General features: G+C 47.2%; 1 protein-coding gene across 1 annotated transcript in view; it reads right to left on the minus strand.

Annotated features, from left to right (window-relative positions):
• Positions 1–10,136, minus strand: part of LOC119942006 (nephrocan-like) — a 35,470-nt gene extending 25,334 nt beyond the window's left edge. Inside the window, exon 1 of the mRNA XM_038762649.1 lies at positions 9,930–10,136. Within this exon, the coding sequence (XP_038618577.1) occupies positions 9,930–10,136 (207 nt within the window). The remainder of the gene's footprint in view (positions 1–9,929) is intronic.
• Between the last annotated feature and the right edge of the window lie 6,573 nt (positions 10,137–16,709).

The raw sequence follows: 16,709 nt of genomic DNA on the forward strand, positions 1-16,709 counted from the left end.
CACTTCTCTGTGCCTCGGTTACCCCATCTGTAAACTGGGAATTAAGACTGTGAGCCCCACATAGGACAACCTGATTACCTTATATCCCCCCCAGCACTTGGAACAGTCCTTGGCTCATAGTACAAATACACCTAGCAGCGTGGCTCAGAGGAAAGAGCACAGGCTTTGGAGTCAGAGGTCATGTGTTCAAATCCTGTCTCTGCCGCTTGTCAGCTGTGTGCCTTTGGGCAAGTCACTTAATTTCTCTGTGCCTCAGTTACCTCATCTGTAAAATAGGGATTAAGACTGTGAGCCCCCCGTGGGACAACCTGATCCCCTTGAAACCTCCCCAGTGCTTAGAACAGTGCTTTGCACATAGTAAGCGCTTAATAAATGCCATATTATTATTATTAACAAATGCCATCATTATTATAGCACAGGCCTGGAAGTCTGAAGGTCAGGGGTTCTAATCCCGGCCCCGTTGTTTGTCTGCTGTGTGATCTTGGGCAAGTCACTTCACTTCCCTGGGCCTCAGTTACCTCATCTGTAAAATGGGGGTTGGGACTGTGAGCCCCACGTGGGACAGGGATGGTGCCCAACCTGATTTGCTTGTATCCTCCTCAGTGCTTAGTTCAGTACCTGGTGCATAGTAAGCACTTAACAAATACCATTATTATTATTATTATTATTATTATTATTAATATAAATGGAGGAATTCCACGGACAAAGAGAACATCCAATTGCAAGCCTATGGGGGATCGGAGAGCGCCCCCTTGTGTTCCTACAGGGGAAGTTACGGTAACTACAGTGTTCATAATAATAATAATAATAATAAATAATGATGGCATTTATTAAGCGCTTACTATGTGCAATGCACTGTTCTAAGCGCTGGGGAGGTTACAAGGGGATCAGGTTGTCCCACGGGGGGGCTCACAGTCTTCATCCCCATTTTACAGATGAGGTAACTGAGGCCCAGAGAAGTTAAGTGACTTCCCCAAAGTCACACAGCTGACAATTGGCGAAGCCGGGATTTGAACCCATGACCTCTGACTCCAAAGCCCTTGATCTTTTCCACTGAGCCACGCTGCTTCTCATAATAATAATGAGGGTATTTGTTCAGTGCTTACTATGTGCGAAGCACTGTTCTAAGTATTGGGGGAGATACAAGGTGATGAGGTTGTCCCACGGGGGGCTTGCAGTCTTAATTCCCATTTTACAGATGAGGTCACTGAGGCACAGAGAAGTTAAGTGACTTGCCCAAGGTCATACGAGCAGACGTGGCGGAGCCGGGATTACAACCCATGACCTCTGACTCCCAAGCCCAGGCTCTTACCACTGAGCCACGCTGTTCATTCATTCATTAATAATGATAATAATAATGTTGGTATTTGTTAAGCGCTTACTATATGCCAAGCACTGTGCTAAGCACTGGGGTAGATACAAGGTAATCAGGTTGTCCTACGTGGGGCTCACAGACTTCATCCCCATTTTACGGATGAGGTTACTGAGTCACAGAGAAGTTAAGTGGCTTGCCCAAGATCACCCAGCTGACAAGTGGCTGAGCTGGAATTCGAACCCATGATCTCCGACTCCCAAGCCTGTGCTCTTTCCACCGAGCCATGCCGCCATGCTGCTTGATTCATTCATTCAGTCATATTGATCGAGCACTACTGTGTGCAGAGCACTGGACTAAGCGCTTGGAAAGTACAATTCAGCAACAAATAGAGACAATCCCTAGTATGCTGTATTATGCACTCCAGGGCGTTGAAAGGAATCTGACTCATCTTGAGGAAACAGAGGGAGGCGCAGACCTTTTTTTAAAAGGGTATCTGTTCAGCGCTTATGTGTCAAACATTGTTCTAAGCACTGGGGGAAGAAACAGAATTATCAGTCCCTCTCCCGCGTGGGGCTCACAGTCTACGTTGGAGGGAAGAAGATTTAATCCCCATTTTACAGATGAGGTAATGAGGCTCAGAGAAGTGAAGCGACTTGCCCAAGGTCACACAGCAAGTCACTGGCAGAGCCGGGATGAGAACCCAGGTCCTCTAACTCCCAGGCCCAAGCTTTATCCATTAGGCAACACTGCTCTTCTACATCTGCTGCTGCTGGTTCAGCTTGTGAATCACAAGGACACGAGGTCACCAACCAGCTCCATCCATGCCTAGTTCAGCAGTTGATTCATTCAATTGCATTTCTTGAGCACTTTCTGTGCACAGAGCACTGTACTAAGCGCTTGGGAGAGTACAATGCAACAATAAACGTGGCAGTCCCTGCCCTTAACAAACTCACAGTCTAGATTTATGGGAAGCAGTGAGGCCTAAGTGGAAAAAGTTTGGGCCTGGGAATCAGAAGACCTGGGTTCTCATCCCGGCTCTGCCAGCGGCTTGCTGAGTGACCTTGGGCAAGTTGCTTCACTTCTCTGGGCCTCAGTTACCTCATCTGTAAAATGGGATTAAAGACTGTGAGCCCCATGTGGGACAGGGATTGTGTCCAACCCGATTTACTTGTATCCACACCAGCACTTAGTGCAGTGCCTGGCATGTAGTAAGTGCTTAACAAATACCAGCTCTAGCTTCCAGATCTCTCCCTGATGATTTCTCCCCCTGAAGACTGCCAAGCTCCTTTTGGGCAGGGAATGGGTTTACCAAATCTGTACCAAATCTGTTTTATTGTCCTCTCCCAAGCACTTAGGAAAGGGTTCGACATACAGTAAGGGTTCAATATCAATAAATATCATTGGCTAATTAATTGATTGGGGTTCACCTACCCTTCTCCTTGTAATCAGAGATCCTGAGTTATCTGAGTGGTTCCCAAACATGCCAAAATCCTTCTAAGTGATTTAAACTAGCTTTAAGGTATGCCCCCCCGCCCCTAATCTTTCACATCTTCAGTGGTCTCAGGGACCATATACTTGTGGAATAATAATAATAACGATGATAATAATGACAATAATGGCATTTGTAAGCACTTGCTATGTGCCAAACACTGTTCTAAGCACTGGGTTAGATACAAGATATTCAGGTGGGACACAGTTCTGTCCCACAAGGAGCTCGCAGTCTATACAGTCTATGCATTCCCTCCCATGGATCATCATCTCTACGCAGATGACACACAAATCTATATCTCCTCCCTTGCTCTCTCTCCCTCCCTTGAGGCTCGGATCTCCTCTTGCCTTCAGGACATCTCCACCTGTATGCCCACTTGACACCTAAAGCTCAACATGTCCAAGTCTGAGCTCCTTATCTTCTCTCCCAAACCCTGCCCTCTCCCTGACTTTCCCGTCACCGTAGATGGCACTACCATCCTTCCCATCTCACAAGCCCGCAACCTTGGTGTCATCCTTGACACCACTCTCTCATTCACCCCACACATCCAATCCGTCACCAAAACCTGCCAGTCTCACCTCCACAACATCACCAAGATCCACCCTTTCCTCTCCAACCAAGCCACTACCTTGTTGATTCAATCTCTCATCCTATCCCGACTGGATTATTGTATCAGCCTCCTTTCTGATCTCCCATCCTCCTATCTCTCCCCACTTCAGTCTATACTTCACCTACTGCCTGGATTATCTTTCTCCAGAAACGCTCTGGGCATGTCACTCCCCTCCCTCAAAAATCTCCAGTGGTTGCTTATCAACCTTCGCATGAAGCAAAAACTACTCACTACCTGCTTCAAAGTTCTCCCTCCTACCTCACCTCCCTTCTCTCCTTCTCCAGCCCAGCCCGCACCCTCCGCTCCTCTGCCACTGCTAACCTCCTCATTGTGCCTCGTTCTCGCCTGTCCCGCCATCGACCCCTGGCCCACATCCCGCCTCTGGCCTGAAATGCCCTCCCTCCACGCATCCGCCAAGCTAGCTCTCTTCCCCCCTTCAAAGCCCTACTGAGAGCTCACCTCCTCCAGGAGGCCTTCCCAGACTGAGCCCCCCCCTTTTCCTCTGCTCCTCCTCCCCTCCCCATCACCCCCACTCCCTCCCTCTGCCCTACCCCCTTCCCCTCCCCATAGCAGTTGGGTATATTTGTGTATAAAATACTTTTGTAAATACTTATTTATTTTATTAATGATGTGCATTTAGCTATAATTCTATTTAACTATTCTGATGGTACTGACACCTGTCTACTTGTTTTGTTTTGTTGTCTGTCTCCCCCTTCTAGACTGTGAGCCCACTGTTGGGTAGGGACCGTCTCTATGTGTTGCCAATTTGTACTTTCGAAGCACTTAGTACAGTGCTTTGCACACAGTAAGCATTCAGTAAATACAATTGAATGAATGAATGAGTAGGCTTTAATCCCCATTTTATAAATGAGAAACTGAAGCACAGAGAATAATATTAATTATTATTATGGTATTTATTAAGCACTTATTATGTGCCATGCACTGTACTAAGTGCTGAGGTGGATACAAGCAAATTGGGTTGCACACAGTCCCTGTCCCATGTGGGCGCACAGTCTCAATCCCCATTTTACAGATGAGGTAACTGAGGCCCAGAGAAGTTAAGTGACTTGCCCAATATCATACAGCAGATGAATGGCAGAAGCAGGATTATTCATTCATTCATTCAATTGTACTTACTGTGTGCTTACTGTGTGCAGAGCACTATACTAAGCACTTGGGAAGTACAAGTTGGCAACATATAGAGATGGTTCCTACCCAACAGTGGGCTCACAGTCTAGAAAGGGAAGACAGAGAACAAAACAAAACATATTAACAAAATAAAATAAATGGAATAAATATGCACAAATAAAGTAAATAGAGTAATAAATACATACAAACATATATATATATATATATATGTATACAGGTGCTGTGGGGAGGGGAAAGAGGTAAGGCGGGGGGATGGGGAGGGGAAGGAGGGGCAGAGGAAGGAGGAGGCTCAGTCTGGGAAGGTCTCCTGGAGGAGGTGAGCTCTCAGTAGGGCTTTGAAGGGAGGAAGAGAGCTAGCTTGGCGGATGGGCAGAGGGAGGGCATTCCAGGCCAGGGGGATGATGTGGGCTGGGGGTCGATGGTGGGACAGACGAGAACGAGGCACAGAGAGGAGATTAGCGGCAGAGGAGCGGAGGGTGCAGGCTGGGCTGGAGAAGGAAATAAGGGAGGTGAGGTAGGAGGGGACAAGGTGATGGACAGCCTTGAAGCCGAGGGTGAGGAGTTTCTGCCTGATGCCTAGGTTGATTGGTAGTCACTGGAGATTTTTGAGGAGGGGAGTAACATGCCCAGAGCGTTTCTGGACAAAAATAATCTTGGCAGCGGCGTGAAGTATGGATTGAAGTGGGGAGAGACACGAGGATGGGAGATTGGAGAGGAGGCTGATACAGTAATCCAGACGGGATAGGATGAGAGCTTGAATGAGCAGGGTAGCAGTTTGGATGGAGAGGAAAGGGCGGATCTTGGCAATGTTGCAGAGGTGAGACCGGCAGGTTTTGGTGATGGCTTGGATGTGAGAGGTGAACGAGGGAACAGAGTCAAGGATGACCCCAAGATTGCGGGCTTGTGAGATGGGAACGATGGTAGTGCCATCAACAGTGATGGGAAAGTCAGGGAGAGGGCAGGGTTTGGAAGGGAAGACAAGGAGTTCAGTCTTGGACATGTTGAGTTTTAGGTGGTGGTCAGACATCCAGATGGAGATGTCCTGAAGGCAGGAGGAGATGCGAGCCTGGAGGGAGGGGGAGAGAGCAGGGGCAGAGATGTAGATTTGGGTGTCATCAGCGTAGAGATGATAGTTGAAGCCGTGGGAGCGAATGAGTTCACCAAGGGAGTGAGTGTAGATCGAGAACAGAAGGGGACCAAGAACTGAACCTTGAGGAACCCCTACAGTAAGGGGATGGGAGGGGGAAGAGAAGCCCGCAAAAGAGACTGAGAATGAATGGCCGGAGAGATAAGAGGAGAACCAGGAGAGGACGGAGTCTGTGAAGCCAAGGTCGGATAGCGTGTTGAGGAGAAGGGGGTGGTCCACAGTGTCGAAGGCAGCTGAGAGGTCGAGGAAGATTAGGATAGAGTGTGAGCCATTGGATTTGTCAAGCAGGAGGTCACTGGTGACCTTTGAGAGGGCAGTATCCGTGGAATGTATGGGATGGAAGCCAGATGGGAGGGGGTCGAGGAGAGAGTTGGCATTGAGGAATTCGAGGCAACGCGTATAGATGACTTGTTCGAAGAGTTTGGAAAGGAATGGTAGGAGGGAGATAGGCTGATAACTAGAAGGGGAGGTGGGGTCAAGAGAGGGTTTTTTTAGGATGGGAGAGACATGGGCATGTTTGAAGGCAGAAGGGAAGGAACCAGTGGAGAGTGAGCTGTTGAGGATGGAAGTTAAGGAGGGGAGAAGGGATGGAGCGAAAGATTTCATCAGATGAGAGGGAATGGGGTCAGAAGCACAGGTGGCTGGAGTAGCACTTGAGAGGAGGGAGGAGAGCTCCTCTGAGGATACTGCTGGGAAGGATGGGAGAGAAGCGGAGAGGGTTGAGAGCCGGGGGGTTGGAGAAGGTGGGGGAGTGACTTTGGGGAGCTCAGACCTGATGGATTTAATTTTATTAATGAAGTAGGGGGCCAGATCGTTGGGGCTGAGGGAAGGAGGAGGGGGAGGAACCGGGGGCCTGAGAAGGGAGTTGAATGTATGGAAGAGCTGACGGGGATGATGGGCATGGGCATCAATAAGGGAGGAGAAATAGTTTTGTCTGGCAGAGGAGAGGGCTGAGTTAAGGCAGGAAAGGATAAACTTGAAGTGAACAAGGTTGGCATGGTGTTTAGACTTTCTCCAGCAGCATTCGGCAGCTCGAGCATAAGTGTGAAGGAGGCGGACAGTGGCAGTGATCCAGGGCTGTGGGTTAGTGGTACGAGAGCGGCAAAGGGAAAGGGGAGCGAGCGAGTCTAGCTGAGTAGAAAGGGTAGAGTTGGAAGCAGTAATCTGATCATCAAGATTGGATATAGAGGAAAAGGAGGCGAGGTGGGGTGTGAGGCTCTCAGAAAGATGGATGGGGTCAAGAGAGTGGAGATCTCTGCGAGGGAGTAATATGGATTTACAGGGAAAAGGAGTGTGAGAGAGGAGGCAGGTGAGAAGCTTATGATCAGAGAGAGGGATTTCAGAGTTGGTGAGGGTGAAGACAGTGCAGCAGTAGGAGATGATGAGGTTGAGGGTGTGACCAAGTTGGTGAGTGGGTGAGGTGGGGTGGAGAGTTGTCTTTCCTTTCAGGAGCACAATCACTTGAACTCTCTAGCACAATAGGGAATCTACTCTTCTCAGAGGAAGAACTTAAGCCTCTCAAGGCTTTAAAGAGGTGTGTTTTTCCTGCCTGCATACAACTCTAGCCCGATTTGATCACTGGACCTAAGTACTCCTGGCTGCGAAGTAGATTGAGAGGGAATGATTCTCTCTTTCCAGGATGGAGATGAATCTAGAGGCTATAAGCTTGGAGCTGGTGTAGAGTTTTCAAGGCCACAAAGGGCAGGCTTCAGCTGTGTCAGATGCATAAATTCATCATCATCATCATCATCATAACAATAACAGTAATGACATTTGTTAAGTGCTTACTATGTGCCAGGCACTGTACTAAATGCTGGGCCGCCAGTTGTCAGCTGTGTGACTTTGGACAAGTCATTTAACTTATCTGAGCCTCAGTTACCTCATCTGGAAAATGGGGATTAAGACTGTAAGCCACCTGTGGGACAACCTGATCACCTTGTAACTTCCCCAGTGCTTAGAACAGTACTTTGCACATAGTAAGTTCTTAATAAATGCCATTATTATTATTATTATATGAGCAAATCGAGTTGGACACAGTCCCTGTCCTGCAGTCTCAGTTCCCATTTTTCAGAAGAGGTAACTGAGGCACAGAGAAATGAAGTGATTTGCCCAAGGTCACACAGCAGACAAGTGGCAGAGCAGGGTTTTGAACCCATGACCTTCTGTTTCCCAGGCCTGTGCTCTATCCACTACGCCATGCGCTAACTGCTTCTCCACTTCAGGAATGTGCACCCAAGGGGGCTCAGCTCTGAGCCAGTATTCTGGTCTTGGGCTCGGTGGAAAGGTAACATGGACATTAGCCGTGGGCCACAGGAAAAATCATCAATTGTTTGGCAGGGTGAAATCTCAAGATAGTCTTGGCCCAGGATTCAGTGTTTTAAAAATAGACATTTTGGGGTAGGTGGAGAGAGAGGATGACTTTGTAAATGCCTGGCTCAAAAATAAAACAAACAGAAGAATACATTATGAAGCTAAAGACATTACCAGGCTGAGCCTAGATTACTTTACAGGAAATAATAATTTTGGTTTAATAATAATAATGATGGTATTTGTTAAGTGCTTACTGTGTTCCAGGCACTGTGCTGGGGTAGATAAAAGAAAATCAAGTTGGACACAGTCCCTGTCCCAGCCGGGGCTCACAATCTCAATCCCTAATTGACAGATGAGGTAACTGAGGCCCAGAGAAGCGAAGTGACTTGCCCAAGGTCACACAGCATACAAAGGGAGGAGCTGGGATTAGAATCCAGGTTGGACTATTTCTACCCCAGTGCATAGTTCAGTGCTTGGCACACAGTAAGCGCTTAACAAGGACGATTTAAAAAATAAAAGAAGATCTCCTGACTCACATTCCTATGCTCTAGCACTCCATGTGCTCTATCCACAAGGCCATGCTGTTCTCTAGACTGTAAACTCACCTACCAACTTGCTATATTGTACTCTATATTGCACACAGTAAGCACTCAATAAATATGATTGATCGATTGGTTCTCTAAAGTAAAGGGAATTTCCGCTGAACAGTTCAGAATATGTTACCTAAAATTTAGGCAGAACAGATATTACCCTAATAATCTCACACTAACAAGGTTAAATGTAAACATTGTAAATCTCCATGCTGTAGTGGGCTCAACTGCCCAGGTCCATCCCAAAGTATGAGAGTATTAAACTGGAATGAAGGAAAAATGCATCTGAAAAATAGCCCCTTTTGGGGACTCTCTGATATCAAAGAAATCTTAGAATTGTTTGACCCTTCTGTTTCACATGATTCTTGCTTTGCTTTTATTTAATCATAAAAGTGAATGGACACTATCAATGTTAACTCCATCTCCCCTGTGGTTCCCCATAAAAAGAATAATCCATATGGTTGTCCTTTGTATTCAAGCAAGACACTGCTGATGGTGAAATTTCCCTGTGAGTACATGTGTGGCTAAAAAGACCAAAGGGGGACCTCGCATGTGTGAGCACACACACATGCACACGTAGACACGCACATTACCTGTGAGTACGTGTGTGGCTAAGGCCAAAGGGGGACCTACAGACCATCACTCCAGAGAAGCAGCATGGCCCAGTGGAAAGAGCACGGGCTGTGGTGTCAGAGGTCATGGGTTCAAATCCCAGCTCCGCCAATTGCCAGCTATGTGACTTTGGGCAAGTTGCTTAACTTCTCTGGGCCTCAGTTACCTCATCTGTAAAATGGGAATTAAGATTGTGAGCCCCGCCATGGGACAACCTGATCACTTGTAACCTCCCCAGCACTGAGAACACTGCTTTGCACATAGTAAGCGTTTAATAAATGCCGTCGTTATTTTTTTTTATCTGAGTGTGTCTGTCCATCGTTACATGCTACTCTCCCAAGAGCTCAGTACAGCGCTCTGCACACGGTGAGCACTCAATAAATACGATTGAATGAATGACTCTACATTACACACCCACCTAACCGCACGCCCCCATACGCACAAAATTTACCTGCAAGTACGTGTGTGGCTGCAAGGGCCAAAGTCGACCTACAGTCCAACTACAATGCATGTGACACACACACACACACACACTCACACACACACACATATCCAGGGGAAATACCCAACCTGAGCAACAATCAACAGTTAACCTCCTGACCACCTCAGGCCTCTGGTTTTGCAACTTTCCTGGTTTCTCGGATTTTCTGGGCCTTAGCAGGAGCAGAGAGGGATGAAGGAGGAAGAGGTGGTACATAGATGGTTACCTGAAGATGCTTGATTTTGCTGTGGCTGATGTACAACCTCCTGGCGTCGATTGGCAGCGGACTAGGCACACCCGGGAGCCTGAAGCACTGCACCAATCCCCCGGTGACATCACAGGTGCATCTCCTGGGGCAGTCGGCACTAAGGCCACCCAAACAGGGCAAGGAGAGGAGAGGGACGAAGAGGAGGAAGGCATGAGCCAGCTGCATCTTCCCTATCCCCCCAACTCTGCAACTCTGCAAAGTGCCAGCGACTGGTAGCCCGGATTGAGGTACTGGCCGACCTCTTTATACCATGAAATCGGGTAAAAAGGCTCCTGTGAATGTGTGCTTTGTCAGGGCAAGGAGGCAGGAAAGAAAAAAAAAAAAGTTGCTCCCGGGTTAAAATGTCAGCCACCATTACAAAGAGCAAAGGCCTTAAACTGCGATAAGCCGCCTTCATATTTGTAGGGGTGCAATCCCCTGTTATTTATTGCTTGGAGGGCTAATCTGTAAACATCCCCATTATCTGCAGTTTCCTTGATTTGTTAAATGTGACACTGGGTAATTAGTGGAGACAAGACAAAGAGCTGTTTTATAGTGGGTAATAAAACCTTTGCATTTTCAGTGACCCTATATTAAAACCATTTTTTGTCTTGAGGGGGCAGGTAGAACAGGTAGACATTAACTTTTTTTTGTTGTCACTCTCCCATGGCAAAGTGAGTGAGCGGGCAGAAAGAAAATTACCTTTTCCATAATATTTTATTTCTGGATAGTGGAGCCTTATGGAGCATAGTTCAGGAGACCCCCCCTGAAGCCACAGATACTTTATTCTCTTATTCCTTCTTCCTACCTGACCTATCCAAAACAACCCTAGAGATGTGGAAGTGAAAGAAGTGGAGAATGTTTGTGGGTTTTTTTAAAAAAGAAGGTAGAAGAAACATTAGCTGCTGAATTAAATATGCAAGAAGTCCCATTGAGAACTGCTAGGTCCCACCCGGGCATATGTTGCACAAATTGGACTAGCTCATCTCTGTACCAACAGGACAAGCTCAGCTCGCTTTCTTTCATTTACAAGGAGAGAATCAAACGTTTTAGCTCTAGAATCTGTCTGCCTCTTTGGGAAAGCTTCCCCTGGCGTGGACCATTGACTTTGTCGGGCCTTTTTGCCCCTGCTTAGCCTTGTTCTGAGGGGAGAGCTTTGATAGGTTTTGAAGAGAATGAGAGGCTTGGGAGAGTTTCTGAAGAGACAGGCCTGGAGGGAGACGCTTTCTGTGCCCAGGTCGACCAGCTCCCTGCATCCCTGGGGTGGAAGGCCTCAGTGGACAGGCTCCCTTAGAGGCAAATCTGTCTTTCATCTCCTCTGCAATCATCATCATCAATCATATTTATTGAGCGCTTACTATGTGCAGAGCACTGTACTAAGCGCTTGGGAAGTACAAATTGGCAACATATAGAGACAGTCCCTACCCAACAGTGGGCTCACAGTCTAAAAGGGGGAGACAGAGAACAAAACCAAACATACTAACAAAATAAAATAAATAGAATAGATATGTACCAGTAAAATAAATAAATAAATAAATAGAGTAATAAATATGTACAAACATATATACATATATACAGGTGCTGTGGGGAAGGGAAGGAGGTAAGATGGGGGACATGGAGAGGGGGACGAGGGGGAGAGGAAGGAAGGGGCTCAGTCTGGGAAGGCCTCCTGGAGGAGATGAGCTCTCAGTAGGGCCTTGAAGGGAGGAAGAGAGCTAGCTCGGCGGATGGGCAGAGGGAGGGCATTCCAGGCCTGGGGGATGACGTGGGCCTGCAATGCCCACAATCACGACAGATCGTGGTCACGATCCCAGTCAATGCCCCACGTCACGATCCCAGTCAATGTCCCACGAGGGCCTGTTCCCCAGGAGTCTCTGAGTACAGAGGGGTCTGTCTGCAATCTCCCCTCTTGAACAACTTCGTGGGAGCTTTTTTGCCTGGGTCACCTGTTGTGAAAATTGAACGGAAAGGCAGAGGGGTGGGAAGGCAGCCAGCCTTGTAGCTTTGGAAAACTGGGATCGCCGAGTGCAAACTGACTTGTGGGAAGGGAAGGGAGAGGGTGTTATCTCTGGATCTTCCCTGTTTCCGCACAAGATTCCTCATGGTTGAGTCGGCATGGGGCTGGGAGGATTTCTTGAAATGCATTTTTAAATTTTGAGGGGCATTTTGAGAAACAGCATGGCCTAGTGGGTTTGGGAGTCAGAAGAACCTGGTTTTAATTCCAGCTCCACCATTTGTCTTCTGTATGACCTTGGCAAGTCACTTCACTTGTCTGTGCCTCACTTCCTTCATCTGTCTCCCCCTTCTAGACTGTGAGCCCACTGTTGGGTAGGGACCGTCTCTATATGTTGCCAACTTGTACTTCCCAAGCGCTTAGTACAGTGCTCTGCACACAGTAAGTGCTCAATAAATACAATTGATTGATTGATTGATTGATCTGTTAAACAGGGAATAATACAGTGAGCCCCACATGAGACATGGGCTGTGTCTAACCTGATTAGCTCGTCTCTACCCCAACGCTTATTACAGTGCCTCACACATAGTAAGCGCTTAACAAATACTGTTCAAAAAAAATTGTAAACTGCTCTTTCAACCTGAATCTGCTCAGGACAAACTAGATCTCTGACTCCCATCGACCATGCCTTGGGGTCTTCAAAAGTATTCAATCAGTCAGTTAATCAATAGCATTTATTGAGCATTTACTGTATGCAAAGCACTGTACTAAGTGCTTGGGAGCGGACAATACATTAGAGTAAGTAGACACAATCCTTGCCCTGAAGAAGTGTAAGATCTTGGAGAAACAGATATTTAAATCCATTACAGGTAGAAGAGAGTAATAGAGTATATAAAAAATGTACCTAAGAGCTACAGGGGTTGTGAGTACTTCAGAGGTTAGCTGGCCTGGAAGGTTTGAAGCATCCGTTGAGGAATGTGAAGTCAGGAAATTAGAGATTAACCAGGGAAGGCATAGTGGATAAAGCATGAGCCCCTTCCTTCCTCTCCCCCTCGCCCCCCTCTCCATCCCCCATCTTACCTCCTTCCCTTCCCCACAGCACCTGTATATATGTATATATGTTTGTACATATTTATTACTCTATTTATTTATTTATTTTACTTGTACATATCTATTCTATTTATTTTATTTTGTTAGTATGTTTGGTTCTGTTCTCTGTCTCCCCCTTTTAGACTGTGAGCCCACTGTTGGGTAGGGACTGTCTCTATATGTTGCCAACTTGTACTTCCCAAGCGCTTAGTACAGTGCTCTGCACACAGTAAGCGCTCAATAAATACGATTGATGGTGATGATGATGGGAGTCTGAAGGTCATGGGTTCTAATCCTGGCTCCGCCACTCGTCTGCTGTGTGACCTCAGGCAAGTCACTTCACTTCTCTGTACCTCAGTTACCTCATCTGTAAAATGGGGAATGAGACCGTGAGCCCCATGTAGGACAGGGACTGTGTCCAACCCAATTTGCTTGTATCCACCCCAGAGCTAAGTACAGTGTTTGGCACAGAGCAAGAGCTTAACAAATACCAAAGTTAGCATTATTATTATTATTATTATTATTATTAGAGTAGAAGTGATTTTAGAAGGGCTTTGAAGATGAAAAGAGCTGTGGTCTGTCAGCTACAAAGAGGGTGGGAATTCTGGGAGGGAGGGAAGGCATGAGTGATCTTGAGAAGAACAAAGTGTCCCAGCTGGGATTTGATGGGAAAGAGTGTGGGGAAGAGGGAGAGAACCGACGGAGTGCCTTGAGGCCAACGGTGAGGAATTTCTTCTTAATGCAGAAAGGAATGGGCAACCTTTGGAGCAATGGAGGAGTGGCGAGACATGTGCGGAAGAACGAGTACTCCTGTCCCAGAAACCCGGATGGCTGGTGGACAGGCTGAATTTCATGGGTTTCTTGTCTCTGTCTCCCACCTCGCACCACAGCCTTGAAGTTCCCAAGCTGACTGGCTTCAGGAGCAGGCCCGCAGCCCCGAATTCCCAGGCCCCCTGAGGTTCCCCAGTCCATCCGGGAGAGCTCCGACCAAGAGTCCGTGTCTTCAAGGGCTGAGGCAAATGGATGCTAGTCTGGTCGGGAATATCAGATCAGGAAGCGTGCTCTCCTGTCTCTTCCAGCCTGAGTGGCCCATGCCATTAGAACTCCAAAGATTAGTACAGTGCTCTGCACACAGCAAGTGTTAGAGAAGCAGTGTGGCTCAGTGGAAAGAGCACGGGCTTTGGTGTCAGAGGTCATGGGTTCAAATCCCGGCTCTGCCCCTTGTCAGCTGTGTGACTTTCGGCAAGTCATTTAAATTCTCTGGGCCTCAATGACCTCATCTGTAAAATGGGGATTAAGACTGTGAGCCCCATGTGGGACAACCTGATCACCTTGTAACCTCCACAGCACTTAGAACAGTGCTCTGCACATAGTAAGCGCTTAATAAATGCCACTATTATTATTATTATTATGGGTCATTTCATCTGAACACTGGAAAGAAACCAGATTCCTCATCTTCCCCAATGCAGTGGGATAATACGCCCCACTGGTGCACTAGGGCAATTGGACAGTCAGTCAATCCTATTTATTGAGCATTTACTGTGTGCAGAGCAGTGGCACTAAATGCTCGGGAGAGCACAATATGACGTCAAAGAGTCATCAGATGGCTCAGTGGAAAGAGCACAGGCTTGGGAGTCAGAGGTCATGGGTTCTAATCCCACCTCCGCCGCTTGTCAGCTGTGTGACCTTGGGCAAGTCGCTTCACTTCTCTGTGCCTCAGTTGCTTCATCTGGAAAATGGGGATTAAGACTGTGAGCCCCATGTGGGACAACCTGATTACCTTGTATCTCCCCTTCACCCCCCAGAGCTTAGAACAGTGCTTGACACATAGTAAGTGCTTAACAAATGCCATCATTATTATTAAAGAGTCACATTCCCCACCCACAAAGAGCTTACAGTCTAGTGGGGGAGAAAGACATTAATATAAATAAATAAATTACAGATATGTACATAAGAGCTCTGGGGCTGGGAACAGGGATGAATATTAAGGGCAGTGAGGCAGGCACTTTTATTCTTTTCTGGGATCTTTCTTTGAGGGGTTTTAAATGGTATTTGTTAAGCACTTACTATGTACCAGGCACTGCCCTAAGTGCTGCGGTAGATAGCAAGCTAATCAGACTGGACACGCTCCCTCTCTCACGTGGGGCTCACAGACTTAATCCCCATTTTACAGATCATGTAACTGAGACACAGAGAAGTGAATTGACCCAGCAGACAAATGGCAGAGATGGGATTAGAACCCAGGTCCTTCTGGTACCCAGGCTTGTGCTTTAGCCACTAGGCCACATGTGAAAAGGGATGGGTCTTGGGATATTCTAATACCCAAGTCAGCCACTGGCCTGCTGTGTGGTACTGGGGGGGCTGCTTAACCTTTCTGGGCCTTAGTTTCCTCATCTGCAAATTGAGGATAATGACTCCTGCCACTCCTACCTCATAGGGATGCTGGGATAACAAAATGAGATAAGTAATAATAATAATAATGATTATAATTGCATTTATTAAGCGTTTACTATGTGTAAAGCACTGTTCTAAGCGCTGGATGTGAAAGCACTCTGGGAAAACAGAAGCTCAGTCCCCACTCAAGATGTTTTTTGGAATCCAGGCCTCTCATCTGGCATCTCCTCCCCCTCTAGACTGTTAACTACTTGTGAGCAGGGAATGTGTCTGCTAATCCTGCTGTATGGTACTCTCCCAAACGCTTAGTACAGTGTTCTGCAAATAGTAAGCATTCATTAAATTGACTGATTGATTGTTTTCCCTTGTACTCCTACCAGCAGGAGGGAAATTTGGCTAACACAGATGTCCCCATGGAATACATTATTCTTTCTCCAGACTAGCTAGCGCAGCAGTATAGCGTAGTGAAGCAGCAAGGTGTAGTCGATAGAGCACGAGCCTGGGGGTCAGAAGGTCATGGGTTCTAATCCCGGCCACCCCACGTATCTGCTGTGTGACCTTGGGCAAGTCACTTCACTTCTCTGAGCCTCAGTTACCTCATCTGTAAAATGGGGTTGGGACTGAGTCCCATGTGGGCCAAGACTTTGGGCAAGCTGATTTGCTTGGATCCAGCCCAGCGCTTGGTACATAGTAAGCACTTAAGAAATATCATTATTATTATTGGCTGACACGTGATCCCCCTTCCCTGCGTTTTTCTCTTCCATTTTCTGGTACATTGGTGTTTGCTTAAGGCTGAGTGGACCCAGCCCCGATGTCAGCTGGAAGTGTAGGGCCTTTCAGAGATCTGAGGCACATTCATTCATTCGATCGTATTTATTGAGCGTTTACTGTGTGCAAAGCACCGTACTGAGTGCTTGGGAGAGTACAATATAACAACAGACACAGTGAAGGAAAAGAAGCACGCACAAATGTTGCTGTGGCTAGCCCAGCTTGGTTGATTAACAGATGACTTGATCTCCCAGGACAGTTCATTCCCTCCCTCATTCCCTCTCTACCACTGAAGCATCCTGTAACCCCTCAGATCAATGGGCAAGTTACAAGTCCCCACGGGGATATAACAGGAATCTTCCCAGCCCCTTTCCTGTCGCGGCAATAAAGAGAGAAAGAAAATGAAAAGGAGCAAAATGAAGGGGAGAATTATCTCTGGGTAAAGCAGGGCTCACAGGCGGCTCTTGTTCTGGAGAGAAAGTGGAGATTACATCAAAGAAGCCATCAGCTTTCAGCAGTTCAGCACAAAAGAGCCCTGTCAAAGTCATCTCGTG

Source organism: Tachyglossus aculeatus, chromosome 2, assembly GCF_015852505.1.
Source record: "Tachyglossus aculeatus isolate mTacAcu1 chromosome 2, mTacAcu1.pri, whole genome shotgun sequence".
Lineage (NCBI taxonomy): Eukaryota > Metazoa > Chordata > Mammalia > Monotremata > Tachyglossidae > Tachyglossus > Tachyglossus aculeatus.